This window comes from Crocodylus siamensis, chromosome 4, assembly GCF_052110815.1.
Source record: "Crocodylus siamensis isolate JL-2025a chromosome 4, ASM5211081v1, whole genome shotgun sequence".
NCBI lineage: Eukaryota > Metazoa > Chordata > Crocodylia > Crocodylidae > Crocodylus > Crocodylus siamensis.
In genome coordinates, this window is record NC_143398.1 from 11828132 (window position 1) to 11841010 (window position 12879).

The following is a 12879-nucleotide window of genomic DNA, read 5'->3' on the forward strand; positions in this document are numbered from 1 at the left end:
TGCCTATACTTTCAAAAAGGTACTGAAGGGTATAAGGGAACTGAGGGCAAGAAAAGCTACAGGAATTTTATTGTAAACATAAGAGAAACCAGGACAGACTTAACAGAAGGTCCAGAAGTACCCTGACTTTCTAAAAGCCAATTTAAATCCACCCATGCTTTTGGGCTACATGTGGAAATCCTGGGGTGAAGTGACAGGCCTGCCCCTGATATGAAATCTAGATCAAGGTCTTAAAATAAAGGAGCTGCTGTCACCACCATTATTTGTTTGGCTCTGCAGTGTTACTGGTTGGGTTTCTATTAATTAGAAGATACTTTAAAAAAAAAAAAAAAAAAAAAAAAATCAGCTTAGCTAAAATACATACACCTTCCCTGAAAAGCAGACCTCCCAATTAGTTAAATGCTCCAAATCATGTAATCACTTGACACTCCACCCTGAGCACAAGCTTCATAAACTCTGTGAAAAAAGATATGGGATGGTGGAGATAGAAGAGCATGAATTTTATCTTAGAATTGAAAATATAGCAGTTCTCCTTGTGCTGTTTTCACATTGAAACCATAGACTGCTTTTAGGTAATGAAGGATGAACAATATGCTTACTTGCAGAGAGAGACAGGCAGGTCTGTAGAAAGAAGCACTTTATATCTACAGCAGGTTTCTAATCCTCCAAGTGCCCTTCAAACCAGACCTGAATAATACAAGAATTTTTAAACCTATTTAATCCTAGACCTCACTTCTGAGTTTACCAACAAGGGAGTCAATGGATGCTAACACTCTTCAGAGAGCTCACTTGTCCAAAACCATCTGCATTCCAATTACAAGCTCAGCTTTTATATATGGCACCACAAAGCAATAACATTACTTTTACTTTCGAGTCTCTACTGACCCAGGCCAAAAATAAACGTAAAATCCTCAATTTTTTTTTACTACTCTTTTAAACTGTTTACCCCCTTAGGATTTTTATTGTAGTATAAGTGTTGTCAAAAGTCTAACTTTTAAAGCAACCATTTTTTAGAATAACCTTTTTACAAAATGCTGAATATTTAAGCAAGCAGGAAACACAAGCCAAATTTTAGCAATGAAATGCTTACTATACCATCTCTCAATAAAGGTTTGCATCTTTTCAATAAGGTAGCCACAATTAAAGTGGTTCTAAAACTTCAGGGTTCTTGACCGTTTTAAACTGCTTTATGATGCAACATAAATGAGTATACTGAATACTGAAGCAATAAAAATCATCAAAATAATTCCCATTCAGTATCAGCTCACCATCTTTCATGTCCACTGGGGACTACTGCAAATGTAAGAGCTTCAGAACTGCATACAGGTGAGTCTTTTTTATTTTAATGTGATCTTTGCAATTAGTACAAAAGCTTTCAGCACTGATTGCTTTGAATGGGCCTAGCTGTTGTCTTGTCTACAGCTCCTCTACGAGTATTTTACACTAATTAGAGGAAACTCAGGCCCTGTTGCATTAGACAGCAGTGGAATGGCATCAGAGTAGGTATTATAGCAACCTTTTTCCATAAGCAAATTTAGCATAGTTATTACTTTATTTCTCCCCTATGTCACGCACTGAAAAGATCTTCTTGTTTATGGGGGAGGAAAAAAAGAACACCTCCAGTAGTAAAAAGCTGCTTACATTTTCTGGTGAAACAGGCCAAGAGGAGACTAAGAGCCCTACTGAAGACACACAAGATGCCTATTCAGGAGTCAAAATTTATCTTCTGTAAAATGAAAGCAAACAAGTTTTGGATCCAAGCATGATTTAGTAGAAATGAAGCCATAAATGAGTTTGGATGTCATCCCAAATAAATGTAGTACGAGATTTTTTTTCTGGATAATCAGCACATTATGTGGCAGTAAGAGAAAACAAATATTTTAAAAGGTTTCAAGGGATTTCTAAAAATCCTGAGCCTCCCTTAATTCCACTCTGCCCAGCAAAGCTCAAGAAAAGGAAAGTTTAAAACTAAAACGCCTCTAAAATTGACGTGCAACAGATTTTCTGTATGTAAAGGCCAATATTTTAATTAAATTCTAGCATAAAAGTAAGATTTCCAAGGCCACACTTAAACTCTCAAGTAAATGTGCTTATTTGCAAAAATTCTGAGTACCTTGAAGCTTTAACTGAAGGGGAAGGGAGAAACAGACAACAAAAACAATTGAGGAAAAAAAAACACTGAGAGATACAGTGAACCTCTGATGAAGGGACATTAAAAGATGCAATGAAAGCAACAAATCTAGTATAGAAGAAGAGACCACTTTTGTCTATCATTGAAATGCATTCATCTCTGGAGAGGAACAACAGCTACACAAGAATGCATCTCTAAAGGAAACTATTTTTTTCATAGATTTCATAGACATTAGGGCTGAAAGGGACCTCGGAAGATCATCGAGTCCAGCCCCCCGCCCAAAGGGCAGGAAGTCAGCTGGGGTCATAGGATCCCAGCAAGATAAGCACCCAGTTTGCTCCTGAAGGTGTTCAATTACAGGATTACAGATATGTGGACACCCACAAATGGGTAGAATCTCTATTTAACAGCTGTCCTTTGAGATCATTTTAAGTTAAGAGCAACTCATCCTTCAGACCAAATAGGTTTCTCTCTGAAAAAATATAAAGCTAGAGCAGGGCTCAGCAGAGTACCAAAACCACCTGCAGCCTTGACTTGTAAAATATGGCATGACAGGGGAGCTGCAAGAGGCCCAATCCTTGTTGTGGTGGTACAGCTCCAGCCACTTCCAAGACACACATGTCAATCAAAATGCCTTTGTGCACCCCACATGCGTGCTGGGGGTTGCCTACCCCCGAGCTAGAGAACAGTTCAAAAGCTCAAACTTTTCAGGCATAATAAATAATTAGCATAATCCTACAATCCTCACATGCAACTAAACTCTAATTGATACTTTGAATACCACATTTTATTGCATACACCACACAGCTTTTCCCTGAAAAATCAGCACCCCTTCAAAACTGGGGCACATGTATTAAGAGGAGAAGCTGATTTTATGCTGAGGATAGAAACACCCTGCTTTGATTCCCGCTCTATAGTGCGGAAGCAGTGGTTGGCATTTGTTCTAATGACTCAAGACAAAGTAATGAACTCCCATCCTCCCGGAGGCAACCAGGCCTCCCAAAGAACAGAAAGCCACTACTGCGATGTTGCATCTGGGAAAGCAAACAAAACTCTGGCTTGCACCCATAGATGCTTCTCAAGTAAATCTCAGGATGTCATCCTCCTGCTGTACTCTGCCTTGGTGAGGCCACCACTGGAGTACTGCATCCAATTCTGGGCTCCACAATTCAAGAAGGATATCGAGAAGCTTGAGAGAGTCCAGAGGAGAGCCACACACATGATCAGAGGGCAAGCAAATAGGCTTTATGAAGAGAGGCTGAGAGCCAGGGGACTCTTCAGCCTGGAAAAGTGCAGGCTCAGGGGGGCCTGGTGGCTGCTTATAAGTACATAAGGGATGTGCATCAGGATCTGGGGGAACGCCTATTCACCAGAGCTCCCCCAAGGAAAAACAAGGACCAACGGTCAGAAACTCCTCCAAGACCGTTTTAGGCTAGACTTAAGAAAAAATTTCTTTACTGTCCGAGCCCCCAACGCCTGGAATAGACTCCCTCCAGAAGTGGTGCAGGCACCTACTCTGGACTCGTTCAAGAAACGCTTGGATGCTTATCTTGCTGAGATCCTCTGACCCCAGATGACTTCCTGCCCCTGGGGCAGGGGGCTGGACTTGATGATCTTCGAGGTCCCTTCCAGCCCTAATGTCTATGAAATCTATGAAACAATGGAAGCTTGGGGCAGGTCCCACAGAGGACTATTCCATGACAGCCTGCATTTCCAAGGAACAGATAAGACAGGCTACAGTGGCAACCAGATTTAGATTAGCACCGGGAATCAAAGACAAAAAGAAGTCCTTCTTTAGGTACATAGGGAACAGGAGAAATACAAATGGGAGTGTGGGGCCGTTGCTCAACAACTCAGGAGAGCTGGTTACCAGCACCCAGGAGATAGCTGAACTCCTGAATGACTACTTCACCTCAGTCTTTACCAGACCATGGGGAAAACCACGCCAGGTAGAGTAGAGGATAAGCATGTAGGAATAATCACCTCCCTACTGCTGCCATAGAATTGGTGTATATGTCTAATTTTATTAATCAGTCATGCAAGTCAGCAAAACTGAATGATTTTCATCTGAGAGTGCTGAAGGAGCTGGCCACAGTCATTGTGGTACCCCAGCACAATTCTTCCACAACTCATGGCGCTCTGGAGAAGTCCCTGAGGACTGAAAGAGGGCCAGTGTTGTGCCCATCCATAAGAAGGGCAGGAGGGAGAACCTGGATAACTATAGGCCAATCAGCCTAACTTCTACCCTAGGAAAAATCCTAGAAAAGTTTATCTGCAATAAGCTTGCAGAAGGTAGGATTCTGAATGACAGCCAGCATGGCTTCGTTGTGGGCAGGTCTTGCCTTACCAACCTCATCTCCTCCTATGACCAGATAACTCACTACCTGGACACAAGAGAACAGGTTGACACGGTATACCTAGACTTCCAAAAGGCCTTTGATCTAGTATCCCATGATGTCCTCGTGAGAAAATTGGAGGATTGTGTGCTTAATTCCAAGACAGTCAGGTGGGTGAGAAACTGGATGCAGGATAGGACCCACAGAGTGATCAGATCTGTGTCATCCTGGCGAGAAGTAGGCAGTGGTATCCCACAGGGTTCAGCGCTCAGTCCAGTACTTTGCAACACCTTTATTAACAATTTGGATGTGGGGGAGAAGAGCTCACTGGCCAAGTTCATGAGTGACACCAAGTTACGAGGAAGGGTGGTCACACTTGAAGATAGGCTGCAGTTACAAGCGGACCCAAAACAGGCTAGCAAGTTGGGTAGACAACGCCAAGAAATGTAAAATGCTCCACCTCAGGATAAGCAACTCCCAACACGCCTACAGGCTTGATGGCACCAAACTGACTAGCACCACGAATGAAAGGGACCTGGGGGTAATAATAGATCTCAGTATGAATGAGCCGGCAGTGCGATGCTGTAGCCAGTACGGCAAACAATACTCTGGCATGCACCGATGCATCTCCAGCAAAGCCAAGGAGGTGACTCTTCCCCTCTGCTCAGCACTGGCGAGACCACAGCTGGAGTACTGCGTCCAGTTCTGGGCACCGCACTTTAACAAGGATGCGGACAAGCCTGAGACAGTCCAAAGAAGGGCCACCTGTGTATGATCAGAGTCTTAAAAGGCAAGCCGTACGAGGAAAGGCTGAGGGATCTGGGACTCTTTAGCCTGAAGAAAAGAAGGCTGAGAGGAGACCTGGTAGCAGCTTACTGCTACACTAGGGGAGTACATCAAGGGCTCGGTGAGCAATGGTTCACCAGGGCACCCGAGGGGGAAACTGGGAGTAATGGCCACAAACTCCTGGAAGATCGATTCAAGCTCAACATTAGGAAAAACCTCTTCATAGTCAGGGTGTCCAGACTGTGGAATAAGTTCCCTTCAGAGGTGGCACAATTGTCTACCCTGGAAATCTTCAAGACAAGATTGGACAGTCACCTTGCTGGGGTCACCTGACCCCCACTCAGCTTTCCTGCTTGGTGTAGGGGGCTAGACTTGATGATCTTCCGAGGTCCATTCCAGCCCCTTACAATCTATGAATCTTCACCTGCTTACAATGCCTGCTGGCTATCTACACCGGACAGACAGGGCTCTCTCTATGTGTAAGAGCAACTGAACACTGATCTGACATCAGTTGCAGAAAGACACGAAAGCTTCCACGGCTACTCCATCGCTGAGCTCAGGCTTACTGTTCTCAGGAAGAACAATTTTGAAAACCAGAACAGGAAACTGAGGAACAAGAAACCATCCCAAACTGGACTGTGTTAAGTATGCTTTAACAGGGACTATGGGTTCTTATCGTGTCACCTGGATTAGCTTTTTTGTGACCCCCTTGTTCCTACGGATGCTTGTTTAACTGTCTACTTCCCTCCCCCTCTCCCCACCTTGTCTTTTGTATTCTAATTTCTCTCTCTTTCGTATCCTGTTTTCTGCATGCCCTTTCAGAGCATCTGACAAAATGAACTTCGGCCCACAAGAGCTTGTGCTCCAATACACGATACAAAGTAACTTACTTTCATAGTAAAATCTTTAACGTGCTTAAAACAAGGTGTCTAGATATCACTGCCCATTTCATAGTTTCATAGTAGCTAGAGTCGGAAGGGACCTAGGAAGATCATCTAGTCCGACCCCCTGCCTTGGCAGGAAAGAGCACCGGGGTCAGATGACCCCGGCAAGGTGCTCATCTAACTTCCTTTTAAAAATCCCTAGGCTAGGAGCCTGCACCACTTCCCCTGGAAGCCGGTTCCAGGCCCTAGCCGCCCTGACTGTGAAGTAGCGCCTCCTAATATCTAATCTAAACCTACCCTCCGCCAGCTTGTGACCATTATTCCTGGTCACTCCTGGCAGCGCACGGGGGAACAGGGACTCCCCCAATACCTGCTGATCCCCCCCGACCAGTTTGTAGCAGGCCACAAGGTCCCCCCTTAACCTTCTCTTGTGGAGGCTAAACAGGTTCAGGTCCCGTAGCCTCTCCTCATAAGGCTTGCCCTGCTGACCCCTGATCATACGAGTGGCCCTCCTCTGGACTCTTTCCATATCGTCCACGTCCCTCTTGAAGTGTGGCGCTCAGAACTGGACGCAGTACTCCAGCTGCGGCCTGACCAGTGCCGCATAGAGGGGGAGGATCACCTCCCTGGACGTGCTCGAGATGCATCTGTGGATGCATGACAGGGTACTACGGTTGGCCTTCTTGACTGCCTCCCCACACTGCCGGCCCATGTTCATCGTGGAGTCAATGACGACTCCAAGATCCTTTTCCGTCTCCGTGCTGGCAAGAGGGGAGTTCCCCAACCTGTAAGTGTGGTGCCGGTTCTTCCTCCCCATGTGCAACACCTTGCTAGTTAGTACAGACTCATCTGCTAAAGAAGAATGCTCAAAACTTTGAGAACAAAAACCAAATCTTTCAAACCGTAAATCTGATTTTAATACAAGCTCCAGTTTAATAAAAATGACTTTTGTAAAGCTTCCCCAAGTCCAAACTGATTAAAATGTTTTCTAAATGTGATCTAGCCATTATTTGCTGCCATTGTTTATTTAGAGAAATTAGAATGTATTTCCCATTACTTCACTCACATTCTTGCTTGTTTGCACATGACATATACCACCGCACCGAGAGCTGTACTAGCATAAGCTACTGACTGCAGGGACTATCAACAGCTGTTCTACCTCCGCAACAATACATTCAGAGCTTGTATTCAGGCGGTAACAAAACATTTAAAAACCTGTGGTCAAAACAGAAAGTCCTCTTGATATCAAAGGTATTTGTTTCCCCTTCCTTTCCTCCTCCACACAAAATAAAATTAAAATAAAATAAAAAAATATATATCAGGATAGATTTTTAAAATCACCTCCAAATGCTGCAATGTGGGTAGCCAAGATTTAAAAGAGAAGAAAATATTACCATGATAAAGATCTACATCCAGAAACCTGGATAAACTCGTTCTAAACAACCTCGGAAATTATTAGATATGACTGCTGTATTTCTTTTCACTTCAAACTGCTATTTTTAAGCTGTGAAAACAAGAATTAAACCTTTATGGTTGGAAATTAAAAAATGCCTCTTAAATAAGACGCCTTTAACAGTAACGTTATTAACATTTAACTAAATTTCTTCAAATGTCACCATTAATCCCAAAGTCATATAATTTAACACCATTAAAATTCAAATCTTCACCCACCAGAAACTACGTAAGCAACAATAACAACAAGCCTCTCAGTCTTAAAGGATGGCATACGAAAACTTTGATATATATGAGAATTTAAACTTAAAAGTTATTTTACCATTCTTCAGATTTTGATTTCCTTCCCAGTCCTGGTAATACACAGTTTTAGTCTTCATGGATTAAAATTTAAAAGCTTCTAGATCATATTCTAAATCACCGATTCAAGTGAAGGAGCAAGAGAAAGTGTGTTTGAAGCTTCTTCCTCCTCCGCTTGGAAAACCCCACTTCAGATAAGCAAGCTACTATCTGTTGGTCCATGTTCTTACTGAAGAAATGATCCCACTGTAGCTACATGGACTACAGACATTCAAACAAAGACGTTATTTGTTCCAAAGAAGGGTCTTTCATGCTGCACATGAGTATTATCCACTGCAGCCTACAGCCTAGCATTCCAGCTAATAATGAACAAGGGGATTAGAACAAGCGGCTTCACAAAATGCTATTTTTACAGCACATCAGCACAATGGCACTCCTGGCTAAGAATTCTTACCGGCATTTACTAAGGACTAACAGGAAAGCATCTTCTATTTAAAAAAAAATAAAAATAAAAGTTTAAAAAAAAAGCTTTGGGGGGGAAAAAAAAAACCGCACACAGAATTTAGGCATCCTATTTTCAAATTTATTCCTTTAGGAAAAAAATGCAGTTTGAAATCCCTGTAGACATCATACAGGCCACCAGACTTCAAACCCATGCCATAGCTAAAAACAAATCTGGAAGTTCTTGATCAATCTTCCTCAGTCATGGTATGTGGACTAAGTTTATTGCTAGAACCATGCATCTCTCTGAAATATTTAATAAGATAAAGCTTTAGATAGTTGCTGGCAACCTTTTCCTGGACAAAATGGGCAAAACATATTATTCAGAATTGACAGAACTAATCTGTCCAGAAAGCCTGCAAAACGTGAGCACTACCAGGACTTGAAAGCAACTCCAGATTAAACATTTTCATGCACAGTTCTGCAAAGGAGGTGCAAATGGTGTGATGCATCACTGCAATTAATACAACACATACTTTTACTAGTTACAAAAGGAAACTAGAAGCTTTACTAAAATACCAACGGCCTAGGCTTATACAATTCAGTTTAAGACCAGAGCAAAACCAATGCAACTTTACTAGAAATGTGGATTACTTTGCTACATGATACATTTTGTATTAAAAAACAGAACAAGCTAAGCAAAAAATAATTTTAAAATACCGTTTCTTTAGTCCTATAGTCATTAGGATTAAATGTCCATCTCTCTCAGATTAACAAAACAAAATCTTGAGCATTTTGACAGTCCACCCAATACTTCACTGAAAGTTATTTTCATACAAATTAAAATGTTTCCACACCTCAGTTCATGTTTCTAGCCAGAGTTAAAAGCAGTCTGCAGCACTGTGAAAGAGGAGATATAATTTATAAGAGTAAGACTGCAGAATTGCAGAGAAAAGAGTATCTTGATTAACACCATTAAAAAAGAGAGGGACATTTAACACTCACAGAATGAGGAGCTTTGAAAGAATCAGGTAGATTATAATGAGCCATGAAGTCAAGTGACTCCCTCACTGCTGGATGAAGAGAAATGCTACTGCTAGACAATTTGTTTTAAATTTGGAATCAAAGGGGTGGGGGTGCAACTGCACCCCTCCCCTGGATCCACCCCTGTGTTTATGCATAGGTCAGGCTGCCTATCTACAAGGGTGTTTCTGAAAATAATGACAGTTTCAAAAATAAAACCATTTTGTAATCAACGATCACTTACTGGATCGCACCATTTCTCTATACAGTTGTAAACAATGATCTGACAATGAAGCTTTAGTCTTCCCTGCTGCCCTGTAGTTTCCCACTCATGGCATACAAAATGGTTTCATTTCAAAACTGCTGTTACTTTCTGAAATACTCTCATAAGTACATCTATTTTATTTTCTTAAACAAAGTTCTAGTTATTATCCAATAGTTGCAACTGGGGCCTGAAAAAATTGCCACGGACTGTTTCCGATTCACTACGGCTGGTCACAGACATGGGGAAAAGAACAGAAAAATTGCTTTACTGGAAGAGTTACTTCAACCTGACTCCGCAGCATCTATATAAATCGCACGCTTCAGCGGGGCTTTTTGGAGCTTTTATCTAATAGCCGATTCAAAAAGCACCAAAAAAGCCCAACTAAATTGCCTGATCTATACAGATGTTGGGTGAGCCAGGTCCAGCTACTGCAATGCCTCTTCTGGGCATGCACTGGGCTCAGCATGGGGATGCACCAAGTTTAAACTAAAGTGACACTTTGGGGGTGGGGGGGAGGGGGTTACATCTATAAGTATCCCATATGTGCCTCGTACATGAGATCATGAACCACTGTTTTATTTTTCTTACCCAACAGTGCTTCATACTGAATCAATTTTATTCCATTTTTTATTACAGCTCTGAATCTCCCAATAATCTTTAGCTCTTCGACTACACTGATAGAGATTTCGGTAGCTGATACCAGTAGCCATTTTTAAGGAGGCGTGTCGGTCGGTACTGATCCAATTTCCAATACGCAGCCGGGCAGCTTGAAGAGCTGCATGCAGCTGGTAAGTCTGTTGTAGTGGAAGGGGAGGGCAGAGGGAAGGGGTGGGCAGATCAAGGCCCCTGTAGTGAGGGAGGAGTGGGGTTGGGGCAGGGGCTACCCAGCTGGGCCGGGCCCAGGCACAGGATGGAGCTGTGGCTTGTCCGGAGAATGCAAGGAGTGGGACAGTTCCTGCTGCTGTGCACACCCCGGGAGGGCTTGGGTGGTGTATGCCCCCCCAGATCTGCACAGGGCAGGGCATGCTGCAGCAGTGGGCTGGGGGCTCTTCCTGGCAGGGGGTTAGGCTGGGCTGGACTGCATTTGGGGCGGGCAGAAGCAGTGCTAAGAGAGGGACTAAAGGGGGGGGGGGGTTGCTGCCACCTCAAAATTCACCGTAGTTCCCCTGTAGCCTCCTCCCAGTGCCACTGCTGCCTGTCCTGAGCACAGCCCCAGCCCAACCCCCTCCCCAGACGCTGGGAAGAGCCTGGCGCAGCCCCAACCCCAGCCCGCAGCTGCAGCTCACCCCACCCTGCCCCGCACAGATCCAGGGACACATGCCCCCCCCCCCCTTACCATCCCAGGGTGCATTAAGTGGCGCGAGCTACCACCGCCTCCCCCACACCCCTCAGACAAACTGTGGCTCCGTCCCACGCCCTGCCCCAGGCCACCTCATCTGGGCAGTGCCTGCCTCAGCCCCAGACCCACTCCCTCCCTCACCGCAGGGGCCCTGATCTGCCCCCCTACACCTCTTCCACCAAAACAGACTTTCTAATTTGAACACCGCTCTTCAGGCTGCAAGGCTGTGCTCCTCACTGCCTTTGTGCTGCACTCCAGCTGCAGGCATCCACGGGAATTTATCGACCAAATTATTAGCTATACCAAGCCAATATTAGACTGATGTATCGGTGGACCTCTATTTAGCTCCAATGCTTTTCATACTGAGGGTCTCTGTAAAATCCTCCGGAGTAGCCAATTTCTAGTGTTCATCTTCTCAACATGCTGTGTTGCTAAAAATATTCTGATAGAAAATGCTTTTATACTTACCATGAGGATATATGGTCCACCAACACAATGAGAAACTATAAAATGAACGAGAACTGGTTTGACCTGCTCCCCACCATTTCCCATGTTTGCTACAGGAAGTACTGTTTACTTATTAGCAACAGCCAACACAAACTGTTTAATCATTTTTCTATACAAGCACTTGTCTCCATGTTTCTCATGATAAACAAACTCAATCAGTCTCATGAAATTAATTATGTATCTGTTCCCTTATCTTGCAAGGTATCTTACAGTATACATGCAAAGCAAGGAAGTAGAAAAAAGGAATATCCAGAACAGCCACATGCTCTCATTGCATGGTGTAACTATGTTTCACAACAAAGATACCAGGGTCATGTAAAAATAGATCATATTGTTTGTTTAATAATTAAACATGTTCAAGCAAAAAAATGTATCTTCCGCATAGATAAAAGAGATCTAACAGAGAGAGAAAGGGATAGTTGGGGGGGAGGGGGTTCGCCTAAGAGCTTGAATAATTTCTCCAGAATAGAAGTCAGCCAAGAGAAAACCAAGAAAGTTAAACGTGTTTTTATATTGGCCCATGCAATTTATCTTCTAAACTGAAAACACTTTCAAGTGTGCAAAAATGTCTGGCATGAATGTTCAATGTTTCCTTAGTGTAGAAGAACCTGCTGCAGGCACGGTATGTTAAGAGAAACTTATATAAGATGAGAAGATAAAAGATTTAAAATTTGCCTGCAAGGAACTGACTGTAGCTCACCTTAATGAAAAATCCAATTTCATTACAGAAGTCGACTGACATTCTATAAGATCTCCTGGGAGATTCTGCATATTACAGGCTTCATGATAAGCTTTGTAATAAATGCCACTACTTCAGCAAATGTCATTGCTGAAGCATTTTTAAAACAATCCTTGAAAGACTCAAAATACTAGTTTAATATATTTGCCTCAGTTTCCCTTACTCCAGAGGCACTTTGCATCAGAAAGACGACTTAGGAGGTTATTATACAGTTACAAAGAATGTAATAAACTGCCATCACCACCTTGCTCTTAAAAAAGCAATTTATCCAAGGACCTAACACTACTTTATTAATATTAAACAACCTTGGAAATTCTTCTGAGGGGTAGCCAACAAAGAGCTTCTATAGCATACCCCTGCTAAAAGTATAATAATCCTGCAAAAATGTAAAAGTTACTGTGAAAACACTAACATAGACTCACAATTTTTATAAAACGAGTGAATACCTCATAACAAAATGTATCCTGGATATTTACCACATGCTGTATGTTTTCGGTTTGTCATAACCGGGGATCCTGGTTTTCTCCAATTAAAAAAAATCCCCAAATTTCAGGTTAAAAAAAGTAACCCAAAATCCACACTTTCCCATGATCATGGAAAAATATACCACTATATAAGTAGCATTTCATTTTAATCATGGAAAAATGTGGATTTTGGGTTACTTTTTTTAACCTGA

General features: G+C 42.8%; 1 protein-coding gene across 6 annotated transcripts in view; it reads right to left on the reverse strand.

The window, feature by feature from the left end:
- The window catches only part of USP6NL (USP6 N-terminal like), a 205225-nt gene that overhangs the window by 116982 nt on the left and 75364 nt on the right, over nucleotides 1-12879 (reverse strand). Inside the window, exon 1 of one of the 6 annotated variants that reach the window (XM_090041765.1) lies at nucleotides 7912-7984. The exons of the other annotated variants lie outside the window; for them this stretch is intronic. Within the exon in view, the coding sequence (XP_089897891.1) occupies nucleotides 7912-7969 (58 nt within the window). The 5' untranslated portion in view covers nucleotides 7970-7984. Of the gene's footprint in view, nucleotides 1-7911; nucleotides 7985-12879 lie in introns of those variants that run through there. 6 annotated transcript variants of the gene reach the window in all.